The following is a 25,478-nucleotide window of genomic DNA, read 5'->3' on the forward strand; positions in this document are numbered from 1 at the left end:
TAGAGTGGTGGTACCTTGGTTAGCACACTCTGCTATAAACCCAGTGACCTGAGCAAAATTCCCTTCACCAACCCACACTGACCAACATGATGAAGTATGGTCAAACAACCCCCAAGACTGACACGGCATGCGGAGGCCTTCGTCCAGCAGTGGATTTGACCGAGGAGCTGAAAATCAACAATTTAGTTGAAAAATGATTAAAGTAAACAAGAGACTTTCCGAGTGCATTAATAACGAAAGCTTGACTTGTTCGAAAGAAGAAGTAGAAGAAGTCTACGCCCTAAAATGCTGAGCAAGAGCAAAGCCCGGCCTTGAAGACGTGACAGGAGTGTGTGAAAGAGACGGTGCGATTCCAAAGGTAATGACGACGTTGCCAGCCAAAGCGATTGGGCGACACGCACGAAGGGGGGACGTCCACTGTGAGAGATGGCGCGGCGGAATTAGCTCGTTGCACAAGGAACTATGTTCGGGCCACTGTGGGGTGGTTTTTGTTGTTGTTGTTGCGAGAGATCGATTCTCAGTGATGTACTCCCATGTCTCGTGACGAGATAATAAAAATGTATTACATGTTCAATTATCTTATGGTAATACGTGTTTCCCCCCACGCACTGCCTTAGAGAAAGGCACAAGCATCTGTATAAACCGCAGATATAGCAATGGCAATTCAAATATAAACAAAAACCTGCTTCGCTTGCCGCTTCAATCTCTGTAAACGTCAATGCAAACATGTTCATGTGATTCAGGTATTTTCATGTCAACTTTCTTCATTGACCTCTCCAAAAACGTACTTCAGTGGTGAGTGTGTACAGGGACCCCTCTATTTATGAACATTCGACTTATAAACTTTCAGAGATACGAACAAACCTGTCAATATGTCCAGTTGCCTGTTTTAGACCGAGAGTCGTAAGTTCAACCACCGTGCAATAGATGGCGGTGGTGGCATCTACATCTGCAGAACGTGAAGAACCAGTGGCATCTACATCTACAGCAGAGTATGCAACTTTTAAAGCCATTCCCCCGTGTTTAGTGTACATGCCGTACAACACGTTTGGAATCGACAGGAGTAACGTTGGACTTACGAACAAATCGACTTACGAACAGACCTCTGGAACCTAGCTCGTTCGTAAGTAGAGGAGTCGCTGTAATGCCAATGTAAAATGCCCTTAGATTATCACAATCGTCACAAGTTATCATAATTTATGGTGCTCAACTTAAACCCTAATATTAAAAAAACGACTTGAAGCAGTGCTTCGCAACCAGTGCCTCCACCCCCACCAGGCGTGCCACTGCATTTATGGAATTATGGGAAATTAAAGAGGCGAGGACAGACGAACTCTTCGTGCTGCTTCGTGACCGATCCCTCCCCCTGGCCCTCTCTACCTCACCATTGGTCGCACCTCACCATTGGTCGCAGGCCACCCATGACACCCCACCTACACCTCACTCCCCCTGCCCTTTGAACTCCCTCGGTCGTGAGTGACGTGGAATAACGGGGGTTGAGGAGCACCGACTTATAAATTACCGAATTGGAAAAGGTGCACGGGCACGAATTAATTATCAAAACACCGCGTTTCTCATTAACACTGCCTTTGAATGGAAAAGAATGTACGTATGTATACATGTTGAACTTTTTTCACACCGTACGTAGCTAACCGTGCTAATCGAGGTGCGGGGAAAGACAACAAACTAAAAATAAAAAGCAGTTGTGAAGAAATTCGTTTTCAATCTTGATTTGAAAGTGGATAGCTAAAGCAGCTTCCTAATATCGAAGCGAGAGCGTTCAAGACGGCCGCAGAAGCGCATCTAAAGCGTGCGATGCAGTAACCGTCTTTGTTCCAATGGCCAGCCAAACGCCGATGCGAGGATGACCGGAGTTCACGTGATGGTTCAAAATATACAGCAGGCCAACGTTTTTGGCAGTAGGCATTCGTGGGAGCAGTATGAATGACTAATGTGGGTGGCTGTTTTGTTGTATCCAATCCTTCCGTACGCACCTCAGCAAGTTCAGATTTCTACTGAGAAATAACATAAAATAAAAGGGTTGGGGCACACCTATTGACTACTTTCCCTTGACTCCCTAGGTCGGCGACTTCATCAAATGCCACATGGGTAAAAACAATGTTGGTCAACGCGAGCCTCGAGTTGTCATGGAGAGTTTCCATATTGTCGTGGAATTGTACTGTCAGAGCGATGGCGCATCAGATTCAGCGAACGCTTAAAGCCTCACATTACCTCCACTGCACGTCACATGATCCTATATCTTAGAAAAATGTTATGTTATCCTTCATTATCAAAAGGAGGTTATGTCATTTAAAATTGTTTAAAATCTACCTGAATTAGCAGGTCCGAATCTGTATTGCAACCTTTATAAATGTCCATACAGCTGTGTGCTTTTTCTTTCCAGCTATTGGTTGCCTTTTTTTAAAACTGGGGTCATATTCCAAGGCATGGAAGCATCTATTAAAATGTGCAGTGGGCTCACGTAAAAAACATATAAAGGGCAACGTAAACATGTGAAATGCTTATCTCAGTGTAAAACTACATTATCAGATCTCACCCCGGTGTTCCCTCAAGGGAAGGCCTTCTTCAGCAATGATAAATGATTTGCCTCCATGCTCTGTGAGTGACCTCGGATATGAAAACCCGTCAGTGTTTGTGACCTTCACGCAGTAGTTTTCTACAGACGCAGTCGCCGGCCAGTAGCATGCAACATCTCTTTCAAATTCGGTGGGCAACATTCAGTGACGCCCGCATAAAACGCGATCTAAAATTGTCGAATATTCTGGAGATGGAAGAAAAACGAACCCTCCACAGTTTTAGGATGGAAGTGGAGCATACCAGATGTTGTTTTTGTTTACACATGATTTATTCAGTGCCATATGCATGAATCGGTAAGCAAGATACAGAAAATTAAATACGGAAAAATATGTTGCCCTTGGCGATGACCCAGCGATATATACAAACCCAGGCAAACTGCATACGCGTAGTTGCTGAATACATAATGGGTCCAAGTTAGATATAACTAAGTCCAGCCCCCTTCACTGGCCTTTCTTTCACTTTCAGCAATGCCAAAATGGGTTAAAAAAAAAACATCAAAAGTTGAAATTGTTGCGTGTAATTGCCACCTTTTAAGCTACTGTATGAGTGAATTAACTCTAATTTAGGGATCAATGCTGCATTTCAACACGCTCAATATTGTCTACACACATATACAGACCTTTGTATTGAAAGAAAATAATATTACCGTGTGTCTGTAGACTGTGTGTATGCTAACCCCATGTTACAGATTATAAAAAAAAACATTAAAACAGACACAAAGCATTATGGGAAAATCCCCAAAACCGTGCATCCCAAAGGAACCGTGAACACAGCTGAGAAAGGTCACGGCAGCTAGGGGAGACCTTCATTCGGCAGTTGATTGACCGTGATGGATGATGATGTTGCTAATGACATGAGCAACTTAATGTCACCTGTGTGGGTTAGGATATCAGGCTTTGAGAGGCCTGAGTCATGCTGTGATGGAAAAGAATAAGATCATTAGCTTGAACGTCAACAGACAAGACAATTGGAGGGAGTTGGGGACAGCGGATATTGGCAGCCAAAGAGGAGGAGTGGGCACCTGCTTCCTCCACTTCACAGGCCACTCAACCTGCCAGTTCAAGGCCTATTGATTTGAATACATTCTAATCTAGTTTAATGATGTCACGGTAGAGACATCGTCAGGTATGGCTGACTCTATCTCCTTCTTCACCAACCGCCCAACAAAATGAGTACAGTTTAGAGCATATCACGTTTCACAATACCTATAAAGCTATTCATTCTGGAAATGCAATGCCAGGAACACAAAACTCAGAAACTCATTTATAATTCATCGATTAAAGCTGATTGTTACGTGCACAAAACACGCATCGAATTATGTCATCTACTTAACTTCCTGTATCCAGTTAATGCACGTTGCTTGCAATTGTTGAAAGAGCAAGCACCAACAAGACAAAATATATGAGAGAGACAATAAAACATTTACGAAAAAAATGTAATTTGAAAACAAGTCATGACTCTCAATCATCACAACTTATTCAATTGCAAAGCAGATGCATTTTTACATGCATATTATCGTGGTAATGTTTGCATCAAGTCATGAATTAAAATTGAGTCTTCCAATCACAATGCACGCATTGGATCATGTGTGTGATAATCAGCTATTCACAATGTATGCGTATTATGCGTAAATGGAATGTTATTGTTCGGTTAAATGAAAAAACGACTGCACAAACATGAGACGCAAATAATTATAAACACGAACGAGACAGCAAAATAAAGTGACATTCATTGGAAGGCTGGAAAAGGAAGGCATACGACGGTATAACGAGCGTGGAGGCAGGAGGTACCTTGGCCCCCCGGGTGGCCAAAACTACGAGTTGGGGGCCCCCCTTAACAGCCACCATGAGATTTGTTTTCAACAACAACAACAACAGTGTCAAAGAACCAAAACGTATTGAACACGGAGCACCCCTACAGCGTTAAATGTTCGAGATCGTGAGCGTAACGATGTGATCATGCAAGAGGAGCCGTGAAATATAATAGCCGAGGGGTGCGACTGTGCGAGACAAATCAAATATTGGGGCCCCACCTGACCAATTGCCACACCCCCTGAGCTGAAAATGTAGCTACTACGCCGCTGAAGGTACTGTAATATCATAACATGCTTAATACCTACTATCTGCTCTGGGACCATGGACTAACTCCCAAAAACAATGCAGCAGTTCGAGAAATCAGGAGCGTTTCAGACCGGGCAGCTGGCTCTGAAAGCCAGAATTGCCTCGTAACTGGCGGTTGGTTACCCTAGCTGGCAGTATCCCACTGAAGACCCTCCAACCCGAGACTGGCGCCGTTGTCTGCCAGGTCACGTTTCACTTCCCCTGGGCAGCCACCCGCGTCGTCAGGTGCCGGCAAAACACCCGGCGGAGTGCCTCGCGCGCAGAGGGCACAAAGCCCGGGGCTGCTCAGGAGGGGAGTCGGTTTGAAGTGGAGCGAAGCCCTCTTATCTCCGGCTCGCCCCACACCCTTCCTTCCCCGTGTAATCAAATATGCCGCGGCAAAGCTGGCGACAAAGAGCCTCCCAGTGTCATGACAATTAAAATAAACAGCAGCTCTTTAATGTACCTACCCAAAGACAAAGATCCCCCATGTAGCCTTAGCAAGTGCTGTTAGCGAGAGTCTATGAAGGCCGGCACGGCACACGTGGGGGTGGGTGGTCAGCACCACGCCCGGCCGCCTTTGTCTCACAAGTGGCAATATTTACACACTGCACCAGGTACTCATTTGAGGCTGAGTCGACCTAGGGGAGACCCAAGACCGGTTCAGATAATCGTCACCGGTGTTGGCCGTGAGCAGGAAACGGACTTGGGTTGCTGGGTTCGTAGCGCAGCGCGCTAACCTTACATAACCACTCCCCATACTCTTCTACACCCTTATTCAATTATAAAATGCACTGCAGTACTTTGCATTTCGAGGCTATCAATTGTACATTCGATTGTAAATTACTTAGATTTCCAGCAATATTTGTCCTTAAGTAAAACATAACTTTTAAAAGTATATTTTATAATAACCCAGGCTGAAGCGGGAATAACATTACGATGATTCTTGATATTTACGGAAATCCCACGGAGTTCAGAAGTTGTATATGGGTTCCTTGCTTATGACACTGTACATGTTCTTTGGATGTTAATTATTCGGCACGGCAATTCTTGATTCCAGTGGTATCGTCAGGTACAGTATTATCAAACTATGGCAAAAGCATGCCCCCCCCCACGAAGCTCAAGAAGCTCTGGATTCATGATATTTAGAGGTACGTTAAATATCAGCTCCAATTTCAAATCCTAAAACAGTAAACAAAATAAACATGAAAAGCTAATTCACCTGTCATCTCCATCTTGTCTGCATCTCTCTTCTCCCAACTCACTCCATCTCTATTTTGGGATAAATTCATTGTATCTCGCTACGCCACTGCCTCTTGTCAATATCTCCTCTGCCGTCTCATAAGGAGGGACGGAGGGGGGCATGGAGGGGGGCATGGAGGGGGGTAGGCCTGAAGATAAATTCTCGAGGGCCGCCAATGGTTCAAAACCTTCCTCTCATGGAGGCCCTTCCGCCAGAAGCCGAGTGAGCGAGCAAAACGCAGGGCCGCACGTTCACATTTTCCGAAAGCACTGGATAATTCATGACGAAGCAGCCGAGGTTGTGACATTGGAACTCGGTGGTGAACTCTTGGAAAAGATATCAAGTGCAACGTGACGAAAGCAGATGCCACGCAGTGGTAAATTTCACTCAAACGTCACGTGGCCATTTCCCTCGTGTGAACTCAACGGTGAACCTGTCTGCGCAAGAAAACGTAAAAAATATTACTACCCATCAAAATTGAGAATGTAAGTGCCAATTAATAAATGTCAATGAATTCGACAACTAAATAACCCAGCAACAAATATTTACAAAGAACGTTTATTAATGAGTAAAACGGATATGCCATATTGTTTTGTCTTACGGGGGTGCAGCGCACGACAGATTGCTAGGCAACCTCCCACCCGATGGTTGATGCTAGAACATGGAGCACAACATCTATAACGCCACAGTTTCATTTCAATTTTCATACTTTTAAATTAGCTCGATATTTAATTGCACGGAATGAAGCCATTTCAATCATTACCATATTCCAATTAAAGTATAAGAAAAGAGGTGGAAATTAATGGTGGCAAAAATAGGTTCGGATCTGCACTCAAACACACACTGCCAATTACACAGCACTCATGAGGAAATGCTGTGATACTGTATCTCATGCTACGGTAGCGACATGTATAATTATCCTTTATAAATTATTAACAATCGTAAAACATTTTTGCGATTTGGGATGTATGCAGAATTATGAAAAGTGCAGGCGAACAAAGAAAAAGTTAACAGGCTGCGCAGATGTTAACTCCCTCGTCTTGTATACAGGAAGGTGTGGGTTCGAGCTCGACCCTAATGCCTGTATATTTGGAGTTCGTTCTCCCCGAGGTCGCGTGGACTCCCAGTGTCATGACTTTTCTCTGGGTCCTAGATTATTTGACTGCTATAAACTTGCACATGATAAGCCACTTCATTGAGCTACATAGCTCAGTGGGCCTTACCTGCTAAAATTTTAAAAAGTTTAATTTTAGTTAAGTAGTTCGGGTTGGTATAATTCATCTCCAACGAGAATGAGAACACATAGGTGCGTTAACCACTTCGCGGCCAGACAGAGTGTATTAGAGCACATTAATATAACACAAATAAATACTGAAAGTGGACAACACGCGTGCCACTTCAGACCTGGCAGGTGCAACACGTGTGTCAGTTCAGACCTGGCAGGTGCAACACGTGTGCCCGTGCAGACCTGCCAGGTGCAACACACGTGCCAGTTCAGACCTGGCAGGTGCAACACGCGTGCCAGTTCAGACCTGGCAGGTGCAACACGCGTGCCAGTTCAGACCTGGCAGGTGCAACACGCGTGCCAGTTCAGACCTGGCAGGTGCAACACGCGTGCCAGTTCAGACCTGGCAGGTGCAACACGCGTGCCACTTCAGACCTGGCAGGTGCAACACGTGTGCCAGTTCAGACCTGGCAAGTGGAACGCATAGGAGACAGACATATGACTACTCTACCCTGGCGTGGAGCCGACTCACCAGGTGGATAAATCCCGACGCAGTGAGCCAGGTGCTGATGAAGATTGAGAGCAGGTTTACCAGCTTTATGGAATTACTGAAAGATATTAAAACACACACACACCCATTAGATAACAATCATGTAAATGTACAACCTTTTTGTCAGTCCACTGCTGGGGGGTTACTTGACAATTCTCTGTCATGCTGATCAGAGTGAGTTGGTTCGTGAAGGTGGGGAGCAGAGATGTGGGAGCATAGAGCTATGTACGGTACAACAATATACAGTAGTTCGATGCATTGCCCTCTGCTTGCCACGCATGTATCCCAGCAGCTTATACCACCTGGGTTTGCATGTTGTTTGCCAGTCAAGCGTTATCCAGGCTCAGCCTTAGCTTCTGAGATCTGATAAGATTGGGCAAATTCCAGATTATTTGGTCATCATCAGAACATTATTACCACACCATTTATTATCGAGGAAAGCTCACCGAGTCTTACACCTATTCAAGAGCATCCTGTATGTGGATAATAATGGATGTTTAAACACCGCATGCGTTTTCTATTCCTTATTAATTTTACGTTTCATGGTATTGTCCTATGATGTTGCGCACTTGTAAAACAATACTCACATTAGATTACGCGTTGCATTTGTAACAAACCCAAATGAGTAGAGTCACAGGGCTCCCGTGGAGACAGTACGGAGGGGATGGAGTCTAATGGGGAAAGCACGGAGGCAGAAGGATCTAGTAGGGGGGCATAGAGAGACAGCTGGGGAGGGACGAGGGTGCCCGAGAAGATGAAGGCCAGCGATGAAGTAGGCGGGCCAATGGGACGATGGAGGGAGTCGTCAAGGCAACATTGCCTTCAAGGACTGGAGGTGGAAAAGAAGGGGAATTGAAAGCCCTGTGAAGTGTATAGCCAGAAGGGCCAATGGATGCAGAGATATGGGCGTGGATAATGGGTGATATCGTGAGGATGGGGCTAGGGCAGGAGTCGGCAATCAAAATAACAAGATGAGCCATTCTTTTCGAATTCGGTAAAACAAAACAAAATCTATATTTCAAGAGCCGCAATGCATTTGATTACGAGACGGTGGTCCTTGATGAATAACGTCACGAGGACAGTCCTTAAAGAGCCGCCCACGGCTCCGGTAGCCGCGGGTTACCGACCCTTGGGCTGGGGTAAAAGATAATGAAAGGGGTATGGACCGAAAGGGTGAGGGGGTCGCAGGAGAGCGGTGTGAAGTGGGAGGATGGTGGTGCAGGTACACAGGGCGGAGGAGAATTGGCGGACCGACGGAGAAGCGGGAGAGCATGAGAGGAGAGCGGAAGATTCCAGGCACCAGGAGGCTGGTGAATGCAGGGTGAACTTGTGGGAACGAGGGTGGGATGGCTGCATGGCCAGATTGGCGAAGGCGAGAGTTTGTGGCAGTGAAAAAGCGTGTGTGCATATTCAGTTACACATCACGTTCATAGAGAATACGTGATCTGTTTTTACTGTTGATTTAAAGCTTTCGTGACTGCAGGGATTCATACTCTTTGGGTCTTTCGGTAAAGTCACGTAGATAGAAAAATAATAGATCACGACGTTTAGATCACAACACAGGAAATCGTCTTCACCTGAAATACCCAAAGAGTATTTATTTACTGATTTTACTGTCCGTGCGGTTATAATAAACCCGCCCTTTATGGAAAGAGAAATCTTCAGTCGTCGCTGATTTCCACGATGGGCATTACATATTCATCGTCAGAATTCACTCATTTGTGGCTTTACAGCCTTGTGATTAATGCACTCGCCACAAGACCAGACTCCACAACTGTTCCAACTCGTGCCACAGCTGCCCAGTAAATTGTAGGGGAAGTTTATCAGCAAAGCACACCATCTGTTCGGAAGGAAATATTCAATAGCGAGTGCCACTGGGTGCCAAGTCCCAGACAAAGTCCCAATAACTATCAATCTCAGTGTAATTTGACAAATACAGATTCCCCTCGTTGTATTGATCTCAACACGTAGTTTTTCGCAGCCAATATGACTCATGGTTGATTTTTGGGTTAAGCTAAATTTGTGTCGTTAAGACCCTCCACCACCCGGCATTGGCAAACAAATATCACGTGTATACTCTTAGGTTTTTTCGGTAAAGTCACGTAGGTAAAAAATAAAATTAAAAATTACTAAAAGTAATAATATAAATAAATAAAATTATCTACGTGACTTACCGAAAAAACCTAAGAGTATGAATCCTTGCAGTCACGAAAGCTTCAAATCTAGAATCACATGTATAACAATATGGCAATTTAAACGATTCGCTCTTGACTGTCAAGCACCATCAGGACAAGATCCACTAAATCGGCATGAAAGATCCATAAAGTCAGACTCAGCTTGTAACTTGATACAGCTTCTGAAATAGGAGGGTCATGACCTCACAGCAAAAAAACAATCAGATTTAAACTAGATATTAACCATTGCAAGTTATTTTATTCAAATTATATTCTAAATTATCTGATGAACATATACATTATTCATTCTGACTGCTCATGATTATATGCGAGCCTGTGCTGGTAATTAATGAACACATTTGTGCTGGGTAATATCTCGCTTAAATCTGTTTGGTTGTTGCTGTGAGGTGAGCACGCCTATTTAATAAGCCTAATTAGATGACACAGTTATTCAGATTTTGGGGATTTTTTTTTCTAAATAAAAATCCATTCTTAAACGCATTTGTGTTAATGCAATACTGATAGCGCATCGATGTGTCCTACCTGCTATGACATGTGGACCGGATTAGTGAACATTAACAAAGAAAACTGAAACAAAAAGTGCGAAAAGAAGCATGGGGAAGATGCTTGCTCTAAAAAGACATTGTTACGCAGAATGATGAACGCTTGGATTAGAGAACATCCCCAAGTTAAAGACATCATTCAATCTATCAAGAAAAGTGGGTGGGCTTTGGCAGGACACATCGACAGAGGGGATGATGACCAACTGTCAATAAATATTACAGAGCGGCAGCCAAGAAGATGGGGCAATGACGAAATCAGACATTGAATGAATGTATTTTTATACTCTTAGGTTTTTTCGGTAAAGTCACGTAGGTAAAAACATTATAATACAAAAAATAGAAGTAATAATAGAAATTAAAATTAGAAATCACAATTTTTATTATTATGTATTTTTACCTACGTGACTTTACCGAAAAAACCTACGAGTATGAATCCTTGTAGTCACGAAAGCTTCAAATCTAGAATATATTTTTTTACTTCTTTTACACCATACTCTTTGGTTCTTTCGGTAAAGTCACGTAGGTAGAAAAATAACAGATCACGACGTTTCGATCGCAACACAAGCAATCGTCATCAGGTGAGACAACCACAGCGAGAAAAAAACTGCTGAAGTAGACGTGGTTGTCCCACCTGATGACGATTGCTTGTGTTGCGATCGAAACGTCGCGATCTATTATTTTTCTACCTACGTGACTTTACCGAAAGAACCAAAGAGTATGGATTCCTGCAGTCACGAAAGCTTAAAATCAAGATTCTTTTACACCATAAGTAGCCAACCGTGCTAATCGGAGGTGCTAGGCGGATTCTTATATCTCAGGATCATGAGAGATAGCGACGGTATGGGGAAGCCTTCATCCAGAAGTGGATTGATCATGGCTGATGATGGCAATGATGATGATGATGTGGATAGAAGAAACAAAAGCCAGCAGCTGTCACAGCGTACATGCACTGGGCAATTTGGCCACGATCTGATCTGTGTTGCAACTAAAGCTGTGACGGGATTTTCAAAACACAGTGCTGTCTTCATGACCTATGGTGACCTCAATGCAGACGGGATATACAAGGCTCGGAAAACAGCATTGTAATGGGAAATGGGCTGGGTGCCCAGACTCCCAATTCAAGCCATTGAGAAAACATGAATTAAATCGTTATTTTGAAGCTAGGTATTAGCCCACAATTAAAGAGGGCCTTCAATTGCGGTGACTCAATGCTCTTATCCCAGTCACGCATTAGTCATACGTACTGGGTTATTTACTCCTTTAAGCCAAGACCATGGTCTTGGGGGATCAATTATAAATAAATAGTGGTATGTATATAATGACTGACATTAGGTAAACCACACTTTATGGGCAAGAGATGTACTATTATGAGGTAGTTCTGTGATGTCGTCTTGTGAGGCCTTTCTCTGACAATCTGATATTGTTTTGATTGCTGATAAAAGATCATTTTAAAACCAGTACACCAATGTTTACATTGACATCCTTTGGGGCTTCCTGCCCACTCCAAATCACATCACCGTCAATAATTAAGCATCCATCACACACAATCATGATGATTTACATTGATGTACATTATTGATTATTTCTTTAAACACCTCAATGCTCCTTACAACTTGGGGCACGTGGGTCACCTTTAACCCTAACCCAGCCATTCTCGGCTGCAGATAAACTTCTACCCAAGATAAAATCATGTGCAAGTGGCTGAGCTAATAAGGAATATGTCTCTATCAAAGCACTAAGCCGGCATCACTGAGATGCTGGGTTTGAACCCTTGGCCCTTTCCAGTGATTAAACCGGGTCCTCAAGTGTAGTCAGCCGATGCTCTCTGCCTGCTCACCTGGGGCTACAAATGAAATAGACACGTGGTCCATCACTTGATTTAGCATATTCCAGCTCCGAGGATGGCACATTTCGGATGTAACACGAGTCCATTATCTTGAATTAAATAATAAGTCAATTGATGTGAGTTGAGAAATATTCTCGTGACATCACCTTCTGAGAGGTGTTCCCCGGCACGATGTTATGCCCTGCTCGCTGTGGAAGTTCCCAATGGAGGTGTATTCATCTCGTGACACGATGCCAATGATAATCATGATAAGGCGATGATGAAATAGGGAAAGGAAACGGGTGACTGTGTGCACGGGGCAGTGAGCCCCTCGTGGGCCCCGTGCTGCACCTGGTCTTGAGAACGTTGAGGAACTGCAGAATCTCGGAGAACTGAATGAGGCGCAGCGCCCGGAGGAACCTGAAGCCTGCGGAAATAGAAACGAAACAGCAGCCGCGAGTTTTTGCGTTTAGTTTGTTGTCCTTCCCACGCACCTCCATTTAGCAACGGTTGGCTGCGTAAGGTGCGAAATAAGTTCAACATACATACATACATTATCAGAATATTTAATTATTCTGGAGAAATCCGATGAGCTATAAAGCTATTTTTCACAGATGTCCAGTAGTTGTCGATCTGTCCAGTCTCTCTCAAGGGCGAACACTCTCACTTTGAAAGGTCAAAACACATTGCGTCTTGCTGCTCAAATTAGTGTGAAGGTACTCATTGCTCTGAGTCCGTGGTGGAAATTCCAAATTCCTACGGAGAGAACAAGTTCATCCATGTGACAACCACTGCTTGTGAGTCGAGCACTCTGCTACAGCACCGGTGCTCAGCCATCGGGACAGCTCATGTACAGAGCATTCTCAATTAACCACAATAACTGGGGTGCCTTGTACAGAAAGGCGCTTTGTACATTTCTAAGAAGATAATTCAATCAATAAGTAATATTTAAAAAATACTTTTTTTAAACACGCTTTAATGAAATGTACCGTACGAGTAATGGCAGAACTCTACGACTCCAGGAAGTGGCTCCGAAGCTTGCCACAACGTAATGGGCCGTGGACAATTACAGCCAACGTTAGTTGAGCGTGGACAATTAGACCCAAGCCGAAACATAACATATAAAAAGAATGTTTAACAATATATACATGTTTTATAGAATATAGTATTGTCATCAGTATTAAATAAGTATACCAAGTTTGCAATCGATATCACATTGGGAAGTGGGTTCAAATTGAGTTACAAGATTTGAGGATACGACAACAACAACAGAGTGAGTTAAATAAAAGCGTGTAATAATACGTTGGCTGACAAGCGGATAATTAATCGTTTAATGTACGTGTGTGAAATGCATTTTAGTAGTGGATTCATAATCATAATTATATTAACATCAGGTCTGACCTACGAGGTATATATACAGTATTCCCACGTGGCTTGACATTATCATGTCACAGAAATGTGCCAAACGACTCCAGTACGAGAACCTCCCCACGCCGTGCCAGTCACGGTGGTTGTTTGGCTAAAATTTCACCACGCTGGTCAGTGAGAGTTAGTGAAAGTGGTTAGCAGCGACCTGGAATCAAACTCAGATCTTCAGGTTTACAGGTCCATAATGTAGTAGCGTGCTGATTCCCGTTCTGTCCTACTGCATGATCGCAACATGGCTTGACTCTAAGTTAACTCTCCTGGCACAGCAATCGTAATTGTGTTTTACCCCTTACCCACCCGAACCACCCAAACATATAAACCACGTTAGCAATTTTCTCCAATTATATATCCAAGCTGCTCTCTCAGCACCTCGGCGCAAAGGAAGTCCCTTCGCACGATGTGCACAGCAGAGGCACTCCACACTAGGGAGCAATTGAGCCCTCCTCGTGGATATCCTACGGAACTTCCAGGCCGCACGCTCTCCACAAAACACACCCAAGTGGATGAGCACCAAGGGTACATTACATGCGAAAGCAAATGTACACAGTTGCGTTTTGTATAGATAATGGTGACTGGGTTTGCACTCATTAGCTTTTAATAATGACGCTCCTTCAACCTGCAAAGACTCCGAGTTTCAAGGCTTTTTCAGGATGGGCCTGCATGCTGTGTTTGGACAATTAATTATTATTATTAAGTATGAAACAGAACCAGAAAGTATGAGAAAAAACGATCGCGAACGAGTGGACAATACTTACAATGTCTACAGACTGGTATTCAACCTACTGGCTATACTGTCATCTGCTACTTCTTGCATTCGTGCTGTGTGCCCCGTGTACAATGATGGTGAAGAATCAAAGTGATTAAATACTTTGACTTTTTAATGAGCAAAGTTTCCAGCATTCACGTGGTACTGTAGAATGTACGTAATAATTATTGAAACAAATACACAATACAATGTGACACTTAATGAACACAATTCCAATTAATTGTATGCAATTAACACATTATGGTTTAGCATGTAGATTTAATCAGCACATTCGAAGCACATCAACTATTAGTAATTAACATCCCCGATTGCTTTGTGCCGGCTTGTGTGACTGTGTGGGCTGTCGCCTCTATAAGCCGACACGGGAGAACCTCCAAAACCCAAACTTCCTCTAAAGAGGTTCATCGGTGTTGACAAATCACACATGGTTGCAGGCACACCACACATGGGTACAGACACACCACACAGCCTCCGGTGAACAAGACACGGAGCACTATTCACAGATTGCTCTTCTCGATATTTATTCTCAACCTCACCTCCTGAATTGTCGCTGTCCAATGTTAATAAGCCACGGCACAAGTTGCACAAACAAACCGCTCACTCGCTTTTGTCTTGAACCGCAGGTCTGCCAAAATAAAACCGATTCTAGGGCAATGGTCTGGGCAAACCAAAAAAAACAAGTAACTGGGGGTCAGAAAAAATATGCGTGGGTTTCTGGGTGGGGGGACAGTGAAACACACACGAGTCGAGCATATAAGGTCAACCTTAATGGCAATGGAATGTGCTTGGTTGGGTTGAATCCCCAGGCGCAATAGCTAACGATGCAATTCCAGACCCCAGTGCGGAGCCACAAAAGCAGGAGGAGAGCTTGTGTCACACATAGACATGACATTAACTTACTAATCCCCCTAATCTCCCTGCCTAATCTCTCCCATCAACATAGTGCTAATCTCCCATTAACACTGCCGTTGTGCGCATATGCGGGGATGATACTATTATGCGGCGACGGAAGCCCTTTCCCTAATCTCCCCCATTAACACAACTGACGTCCTTGCGTCCGGGGATGGAATTCCTTTCCAGCTGAGACCCCGCTTGCTTGCCCATCGCCACATTATAACCTTGTTATAACAGCTGTCTCGTTGGTTCAGCAGTTCCACTGCTGGATTTTCTTTTCCGCCTGAGGATGACCGCTTGTGTTGCAATTGAAACGTCGTGATATATTATTTTAAATGTTGTATACCTACGTGACTTTACCGAAAGAACCAAGGAGTAGGGATTTCTGCAGTCACGAAAACTTAAAATCAAGACAGGAGGGGGGGGGGGGGCTAAGCTCACAAAGGTCTCAGACACAGGCCCAAGCAGGGCTGGCTGCCTCAGGTCAGACTCGCGGGTCGCGGGAACAGGCCGAGCGGGGAGCAGAGGTTGCACACTCACAGGGTTCAAGGGACTGACCCCAACAGAATTGCGAGACTTCAAGATCTCAGCATTGGACCGAGTGGAGTCACACAGAAGATCGCCAGGCTCGAAGGTTCCGGACACGAACCGAGCAGAGGTGGCAAGCTTGCAAATTTGCGTTGTACCGGGGATAGACTCCCAGGCATCTCGAGTCACTGACTCTGTAACACTGTATCGATGAACGCCCTGCCAAAAACACTGCATCGCTGTACATGTGAACACTGATCGACGATAACGTCTCTGCTCGGTTAAACTCTGTGCTGCTGCCCTGCCCTCGATGAGGTGTGTGCACTGGACACGACAAGGCAGCAAGCTGGGGGCGAGTCGGTATGGTGAATCTACGTCGAGGCCCTGCAGGCAGTTTAGGGGAAGTGCGAGGCTGACGCGGGGGAACAGAGGTCGCAGTCTCTACGCATGGTGCACTTCTTTCGCACCGTACGTAACCGACCGTGCTAATCGGAGGTGTGGGGAAGGACAACAAACTAAAGGCAAAAAGCAATTATAAAGAAATTGGTGTTTTAATCGAGATGATTTAAAAGTGCGTAGCTCCAGTGGCTTACTAATGTCGGAAGGAAGAACGTTCCAGACGGCCGCAGAAGCGCATCTGAAAGCGCGCGATGCGGCGATCGTCTTTGTCCGATGGCCAGCCAAAAGCCACTGCGAGGATGACCGGAGTTCGCGTAATGGTTTATGTTATCCTTGACGAGATCAGCAAGGTACTGTGGGTTCATTCGTGGCACGCACTTTGTGTGTCTTCACCAGGCGGAGTCAGCAGCTACGCTCTCACAACGTTCGCCACGGACTCAAAAGTCGTCACAGTCTCTCGAGGTGAGTCTCTCTAGCGCTCCAGGCAGCTCTTGGATTCCCAGGTCACTGTTCTTCCACGTGAAGCCGAGAGCAATGTGTCTCAAGATGCCCACCTCACAGTCTCGCTAGGTCAGGGGTCGGAAACCAAAATAATGTTGAGGTAAAAAAAAAACTCAATATTTCAATGCGCGTGGTGAATACGAGGCGACGGTCCTTCATCAATAACATCACAAAGCAGCGGCCCTTAAAGGGTCGCACGCGGCTCCGGGGCCGCAGGTTGACGACCCCTTTAGCTCCAAGGTGGTGCCCTCTTACAGGGAGCTCCGCTTCCCCCGACCTGGGGCGCGACCTGGGGCGCGACCTGGGGCGCGACCTGGGGCGCGACCTGGGGCGCGACCTGGGGCGCGACCTGGGGCGCGACCTGGGGCGCGACCTGGGGCGCGACCTGGGGCGCGACCTGGGGCGCGACCTGGGGCGCGACCTGGGGCGCGACCTGGGGCGCGACCTGGGGCGCGACCTGGGGCGCGACCTGAGGTGGCTTAAATGCCGGGGCAGTTACGGTCCAGCTACCGAGCAGGGAAAACCTCTACAACCCTCCCGCCACCCCCAAAACGGACAATCACTAGTAAACATTGCTTCGCGCCGTCAGATAGTCCACACAATGAACATTGCCATTTGTTAATGCGCATAATTATGAACATGCGCCTGTCAATGCTTGAAGAGGCGTTCTTCGGCGTAACGTGATACTGCGTCGCTAGCCGCTCCCATACTCTAATGCAGCGTTGGTGTCCAAACTCCACTGTCACCACTAACAACACAACCACTGCCACCACGAACAACACAACCACTGTCACCACTAACAACACAACCACTGTCAGCACGAACAACACAAGCACTATGAGATCTCCTTTACCAGTGGCAAAATATAGTAATAGGTTTTTACCCTTTCAACTAGTACAAAAACTGACACCTTTATACAAGGCATCATGTTTGCAATAACCACAACACAAGCAGTCAAAATGCAAACAAATAGAAACAACTCTGATAATGATAATGATATGCACTGCCCTTGAAGTTGATTGCTCCACACCCGAGACAGCTTTTCTTAGAGCCGAGTCTCCATTGGTGTTGGACCAGATGACGCCAAAAGGCGTATAACTCAAAAACAAGAAAAGCTGTCTATCATTATCATTATCAGAGTTGTTTATTTTTGTTTGCATTTTGACTGCTTGTGTTGTGGTTATTGCAAACATGATGCCTTGTATAAAGGTGTCAGTTTTTGTGCCAGTTGAAAGGGTAAAAACCTATTACTACAACACAACCACTGTCAGCACGAACAACACAACCACTGTCAGCGCGAACAAAAACATGCGGCAGACCACCGTGTACCAATAACATTTTTGATTTGAGTCTAATCTGTATCATGTTTGTAAAAAAACATAAATATACAATTTACATGGCAATGGGCATTAAAATATCTGGTGTTTTGCAAAAAAAACCGAATAAACAAGCTCCACTGTGGCGAGATGTTAACTACCTTGCCTGGTGCACAGGAGCTCATGGGTTCAATCCCGAACTCTGATGCCTGTATATTTGGAGTTTGCATGTCTCTCTCCCCGTGGTCACATGGATATTTCTCCAGGTCCTCCGGTTTTCCCTCCAACATTTAGAAATATGCATTTAGAGTATTTAGCTGATATAAAGTTCCACATGATAAGCAACTTCGTTGAGCGATCATTTGTGGCCAGGTCGCTTCTGAAAAAGAGCTGCATAGCTCAATGGGCTTTACCTGGTGAAATACAAAATAACTTTCATATTTTATAGTTTTAGTTCTGCGAACCCATTCAAATGGCCTTGTGTATCACCAGGGGTCCCGGACCACAGGTTGGGAACTACTGCTTGAGTGGCTAAACATCAAGCGCTATCAATCTTTATTTGATAAAAAAAAATCCCTCCAGAGAGAGAGAGAGAGTGAGGCATGATGCGGCCTCAGAGAAAGAGATGAGAGAGAGAAAATGAAATACTGCATACACATATCAGTGAAGCAAGAATTACATTCCAGAGTAAATGCTGAACTCTGACAACTTGATTAAATATTCTCGGCGAAGATCTCGGCCATCAGAATGGAGACACAGTGGACGCGGGGTCACACTCACCCAGCCAGGGACAAAAAAGCAATTTGACTGTGGAAGTTGGTAGCGCAGTAAGTCGAAACGTAAAGTGGTTGCATGCAGCAGTGGTGAATGATACAATTCTAACTTGACTTTAAAATCAGGGGTCTAGCGATCCATCGATTCATCTATCAAAATAAATTATTAAGGCTCGTGATATATGTACAGGACCACAGGTGTGAATGTGTATGTAAAGTGTATGCGAATGATCAGCTTATGTTACGTTTAGGCTAATGGGGCAAATAAATCCATCGAAATGAGGAGGGGGGGAGAACAAAGCAATCATACAAAAATTATACAAATAAAAATATTCCCAAATTGAATCACATCCCGAATCGTAATAATGAATTCAATCACCAGCACTGTATGGGGGAGGGGCAGCGTAGGTGAATGGTTATACCCCTATTATATGACACTCATTAATGATAATGTCCCTTGGCAACATGCTAGAGATTAACCTTCAGCGTAATGTAACAACAGGAGAGCCAGTTCACAGTATCTCATTACCTGAGGATGGTTATGAGTAACTTCAAGAACATGCCGTGGTGTCTCCCTGCTTAAACAAGCAACGGACAGCGCTCATCTCCATTGCCAGCCCTTAGCAAGCCAGTGCTGAAAATTCTACAGGTCTATGGCAGGAGCCAGTCTTTCCATTGGGTTAACCTTAGCTGTGGGTAATTTTCGAAATAGAGATTTGGAATATACCATTGGCCCACTCTGGTTGACCTTTGGACACAATGTCACGTGGTCCTTAATGTCTACTATTCGACGGCAGATGGAAAGAGTTGGCAATTCTTCGGCTTTGGCAGAAATGGAACTGTTGCATTGGGCCTCTGTGGTGAGTGCGTTGACAGTTAAGCCATTCATCTGTCTGGTGTAAAACTACGGCTTCTGTGGGAGACAACTAAATGAATAAATCACTCGCGGTGTTGGGTTTTGTAAACTGGAAGGTGTGTGGAATGAAACATCCACCCAAGACTTAGAGCCGCCACAGGACCCCCCCATCTCTCTCATTCGGCACCCCGATGGCTCCGCCATGACTAATTAAAGAGCATCGTTAATAATTGACCACGGATTGTCGGGGAGGGGGAGAGGGAGAGAGAGAGTTTTGCGCGAGTGCACTTGAGTTACGGACCGCATTCGATCGCCCAACGCTCACGGGAGAAGAAAATACAAGACAGCAATTAAGCGTGGCCGGCCTCGGAAAGACACGTGCAATGTGCAACATGAAATCTGGTTATTAATATCGCAGGCACACGCATGGCCACACTCGGGCCAAGATGGGATTCACGTGTGGAGGTGCTCACTTATCCTGCACGGTGCTGTGACCGAGTAACCAATCTCAACGACCAGAAAGTTTCCACTTCAAATCCTGGAACAGTGTCATTCTGAATGGCAGACGACAAATATTTGCAAGGCACATAAGCCTGCTCCATTCACTTTTTTATGAGAGAAAAAACGAAGTGACTCCAAAATGAGTTTTGCGATACCATTGTTTAGAGGCTGGTTTGATGAAAAATATTAATTTGTGGGAATTCAACAGTTGGCTGTTCAATAAAGGGACCAATGGCCACCATTGGGATGTGGAATTGCCACCACTGGATCATGGCCACCCCTGGAGATGAGTGCTACCCATTACTTGCTTGGGATAAGAGGCTGATTGATGTGGGGAGTGGTGGCAGTTCAGTTCAGATGCTGTATTACATAGTCTCTAAGTACCATACATGGAGAAAGAAAATCCGAGCAGCCTTCTTCGAAGTAGATTCTCAATTACACTTCACATGACCTTAGTTCATATTACAACCGGTTGTGTTGACACGCAGCACCGACTCGGTGAGCTGTTAACAACATTTATTGGAATAAACAATTAAAAGTGATGGGTGATTACTTGTGGTTATTGTTGCTCTTCTGCATGAGATGGAAAACCCATCTTGCTGTGGTGGAATTGACTGTTTGCCTTATAAATAATGTTGTGGATTTCACGCCAGGTGTTCATTTTACGACCCGGAGATGATGGGAAGCATTAAATTTGACGTCCATTTAAATTCATGACAATCCAATTGCAGGCTCATATCTGCAGTGACCAAGCAATCTCAACCTTTTGAAAATCCGCGAGATTAAAATGGGCATAGGCACTGCACATTTGTAAACCAAGTCCAGTTATAAATAAAGACATAACGAAGCTGGTTACATGAGATGCGTGTATTTAAAGGTATGATAAAGAAAAAAACTAGGTTAAAGCTACAACCTTCAAATAATTGCGCTTGGTGAGCACGCAAATAACAAAAAGGCTGTCGGCATCAAAGTTAATGCGCTGGCATATTTAAATCTTTTAAAATGCTTACAATAGCTACCAATAGCCTACAATAAATGTCCTGTTACTTTCCATTGATATTCTGCGCGGGCATTAGCAAGTGCACGTGGTAATCCGTCCACAAAGGGCAATAACGTCCTCGAGTAATACCAGGCTACTGATGGAATTGAACTGTCAGCCCAACGTAGATTGTCGGCAAAGTGGGGAATGCACTAGGGTTATCCAACTGCCTAAGTTATAGGCAGGTGGATAATGGGCACACATCCTTGGCCACGGGCTTCAGTTGAAATTGGAAGATGATACAAATTAAGTCCAAAAATGTATATTATTCTGCTCCAAACTTGGGTCTCAGAATGTTGACCAGTGTGTCTTGGAATAAGCCAGGATCACTGCACTCTGTGCGAAGTCCCCCCCCCCCCCCCCGTTTAATAAACAAACAAATAAAGCAAAAAGATGCGGTGAGGAGTATACATGAATTTGTTTTAGACCAAATGTAGACTCGAACACAACTGATAGACGAATGCCATGAAGAGACCTTGCGTCACATATGGCAAGTGAATGATTGGCTACAATAGGACACATGCAGCCACACAGTGAAACAGAAAAAGCTGAGCATTACATAGTAAATAAAATATCTGATATGCCCCCCAGGCAATGTGATATTTTTCGTGTGATTTTCATGCCACTTTATGTAAATAGGGTAATATTCTTGTACAAGAATAGAACATGTTTTGCTGATCCCTGCATTGATATGAAAGGTTTTACATTCCCAGCCACCTGTCCTCCAAACCTTTGCCAAAACACATCGGGTGGTACATCGGAGCAAAAAAAATAATGTGGCAGTTAGCCTTCATTGACATTACACTCATTTTAAATCAATTCTACCTTCGGAGATTAGTTTCAAGGAAACTCACACTCGTCAACAACATCGCCTTAAAAAAAGAAAAAATCGACGCTTTGGGCAATAGCCCTTCTTCATAGAAAAACAAGGAAGATGCGATGCAAAACCAGAAAGCTCTTGGGAGAATATGTCCCTGGTCTGTCCGACACAAGAGAAAATACTTTAAGGCTACAGTCAAGATGAACACCCTCGGCGACATCATTGTAGCACGCTAACAGACACTAATTTGACGATCATTTTCTTAAGTGCAGGTAATATCCCTTAATTTACAAAGTTTGGTTTACGAAATTTCGCGTTTAAGCAATTGACAAATTTTGAACACTTTCCGATTAACGAAATCAAATTTCCACGTTCACGAAATTTCACACGATAGGCTCACGTGAACAAACAAAAATCATCAGAATCAGACTATGTATTTATACTGGAGGAATCCGATGATCTATAAAGCTCCTTTTCACCAACCAGGAGGCTGCATCATACATCTGCGACAGTATAACGGTACCCCTGCAGTCCAATAGCCTGCAAATCACATTTCCAGTCATTCCAACATCTCTTGGTAAGTTCCCTCAAAAGGTTAATTGTTTTAGTTTTAAAAAGAAAAATTATTGAGTCGTTTTAATATTTATGTACTTTCTTATTATTATTGTATTGTGAAAAGTGATATAGGTTTATATTTAGGAGTAAAGTTGGAAAGACTGTCCAAAACACATCCCTGATTTTTTGTATTCAATTAATGGGAAAAGCTATTCCGAAACACAAAGAAATCGTTTAACACGTATTTTTTTTTAAACCATAATCGAGGGATACCTGTATTTCTCCCATGAATTAAGTTTCATACTCGTGCTGGAGGAGACTACGTGTGCATCTGCAAGATGCATTTCTGCGTTTTCGCAACCAGCAGAAGTTCGGTGGCTCGGCTAATGAACTGGGCTCGCCTGCTGAGCCCAGGTTCCCATGGCAGCCCGACCAGGCTGACCTGACGCTGAGTGGGCTCAAAGGGCAGGCTCAGGAGCTCATCTATCATGCTGAGCCACACACACTTACACCTGAGCCATCACCAGCGGTCAATACAGAAATAATGTGATGCGTCGTCCACGCTGTCCCTTGCTTCGTTCAGCTTCAGGGCCACACGTTTTCGATAACAAACAAATAAAAACACTGGGTAATTACGACAATCACGAATGTATTTGGGATATCCTAACCTATTATACCTCAATGGGATTTGCCGGGTAGGATGGGGATGGTTTAGTTTTATTCTGTATGTATTTTGGGTAATTTTTTTGCCTTTCCTGCACTTTGCACTCACATCGAGTTGTATTGTTTGTTGTTATAATATTCTTACCCCGTGCCCCTACTGGGCATCTGTGAAAAAGAGCTTTATCGCTAATCGGATTCCTCCAGTATATATAAATATTCTGATTCTGATATCATCTTTCTTCAGTCACTACCAATCACATTCATAAATTTGTCACGGTCCCAGTACGTTGTTGTTTTACAGCTATGATAAAAAAAAATGCCAGTAGAGTAGATTGTTATTTGTTATTTCTTTGCAGGTTTACACGTGTAACATTTAACACATATCTCTTTCTGAACTAGATAAACGAAGTGTTGCGTAAAACAACGTTTTTGAGAAGGCTGGGGAGCTCTGAATGGCCTCAGACCAATCACCAATTACTGCCCAGAAAAAAAACTTCATCACATTATGGGGCTTTTTATTGGGGTTTTTTCCCCCCAAATTTATTTCAACTCGTTGGTTTGTGGCCTGGCATACTGAATAACTTATAACATTAATGCTATGAAGATACATTTCCAGCCTTCGTAACTTGCTATATCATACTATTCACATTGTAAACAAAGACACTTTATCTTGAAAATGACAATATATTTTATACTGTACAGTATTAAAAGAGAAAAAAACGGACATAAATAAAGGAAACAGTGAAGAAACACAATTTTATTCGTATTTATTGAGTACCGGAGGTCGGACGGTTTATTATTTATTTTGTGATTTCAGCATTTGCTTATTTTATTTTTACCATTAAAATAATTGTGATGAATCCAACGTTCTTCTACTGAAACTTCGTATGCCCAATATTCACATATCGAGGTATTACTGTAGACTCAAAAACAGCAAATAGACAGCCGAAACATACTTCCTCTATTGCCCCAATAGACAGCTCATTTTCCAGGAGGTGGCCAACGCACATCGTGATTTAAAACTGGTGATTCAGGGTACAACATTCTCTGGCACGTGACGTGACAGGTACTGCAAAATTCGACCATGTCCGTCCATTGCTCGCTGAGCTGCATTGGCTTCCAGTTTGCCGAACCAATACATTATAAGGTCGCACTCATCACACAAAGTACTTGCTACAAATGAACCACAACACCTTGCTGACCTCGTCAAGGAGCAGGAACCACCAAGCACTTCCCGTCATCCTGGCAGTGGTTTTTCGTTAACCGTCGAACAACAAAAGAGCACTTTCAGGTGCACTTCTGTGGCCATCTGGAACACACTTCCTTCTGATATCTAAGGAAGCCAGTGGACATATGCATTTTTAAAATCTAGATTGAAAACTCATTTCTTTAGAACTGCTTTTTGTTTAATTTGTTGTTATTTCCCCGCACCTCCAATTAGCAGTTGGCTATGTACGGTGCGAAAGAAGTTCAACACACACATACATATTACCCCTTTAAGATTCACCGACCCCACATCCAAGTCTGTGGTTTAGACATATAAGCTGTGCCCTCCGTGTCCCAATATTAATATTGTAACACCCTTTTCAGTCCTTGTACAAAAGATTTCTCAGGATAAATTTAACACCCAGTATTGCAGTGAACGCATTGTAATCAGTGAGGGTAGAATATAATTCAGGTGTCAAAGCAAGATAAGTGGGTAAGTGAAATACTGCATCCAGAGAAAACCCACACACACACAATGTGCTAATCCTAAAAAAGCTATAAGTGCAACTTGCTTGATACATTGTCATCTATTCGCCACACCACTCCTGATAAATGCCTCCTGCAACAAAGAACTCAGACCTCTAATAGAGCCGTCTTCACAGCAATAATGAGGCCTATTCACAGTGGACATTGCCTTGGCTAACAATAATTCACATTCTCATGAGCCTGTCGGGTGTTTTATGAACAACATCACACTTTATAATGGGAAAAATACAACAAAGGATGAATCATGGTTCTTTTACTGTTCCCCAGTGGGCATGTGTGGCCAGACATTTTCTGGAGTGAAACTTATTTTAACAAGTTTTACAGAAGGGTGGTTTGAGATTGAAATGCTGCTGTGGTTGGTCGGTGGGAGTAGAGAAGACCCTCACAACATACTGAGTCGTTATCGAAAT

The 25,478-nt window shown here is 44.0% G+C and overlaps 1 protein-coding gene across 2 annotated transcripts in view; it reads right to left on the reverse strand.

Moving 5' to 3' along the window:
* Nucleotides 1–25,478, reverse strand: part of LOC144937966 (calcium-activated potassium channel subunit alpha-1-like) — a 156,172-nt gene that overhangs the window by 103,945 nt on the left and 26,749 nt on the right. For both annotated transcript variants that reach the window (XM_078865619.1, XM_078865620.1), the window contains exons 6-7: nt 12,629–12,704; nt 7,698–7,773 (exon numbers count right to left, since the gene is read on the reverse strand). In XM_078865619.1, the coding sequence (XP_078721745.1) occupies nt 7,698–7,773; nt 12,629–12,704 (152 nt within the window). The remainder of the gene's footprint in view (nt 1–7,697; nt 7,774–12,628; nt 12,705–25,478) is intronic.

The sequence above is a fragment of the Lampetra fluviatilis genome, chromosome 20 (assembly GCF_964198595.1).
Source record: "Lampetra fluviatilis chromosome 20, kcLamFluv1.1, whole genome shotgun sequence".
NCBI classification, from domain to species: domain Eukaryota; kingdom Metazoa; phylum Chordata; class Hyperoartia; order Petromyzontiformes; family Petromyzontidae; genus Lampetra; species Lampetra fluviatilis.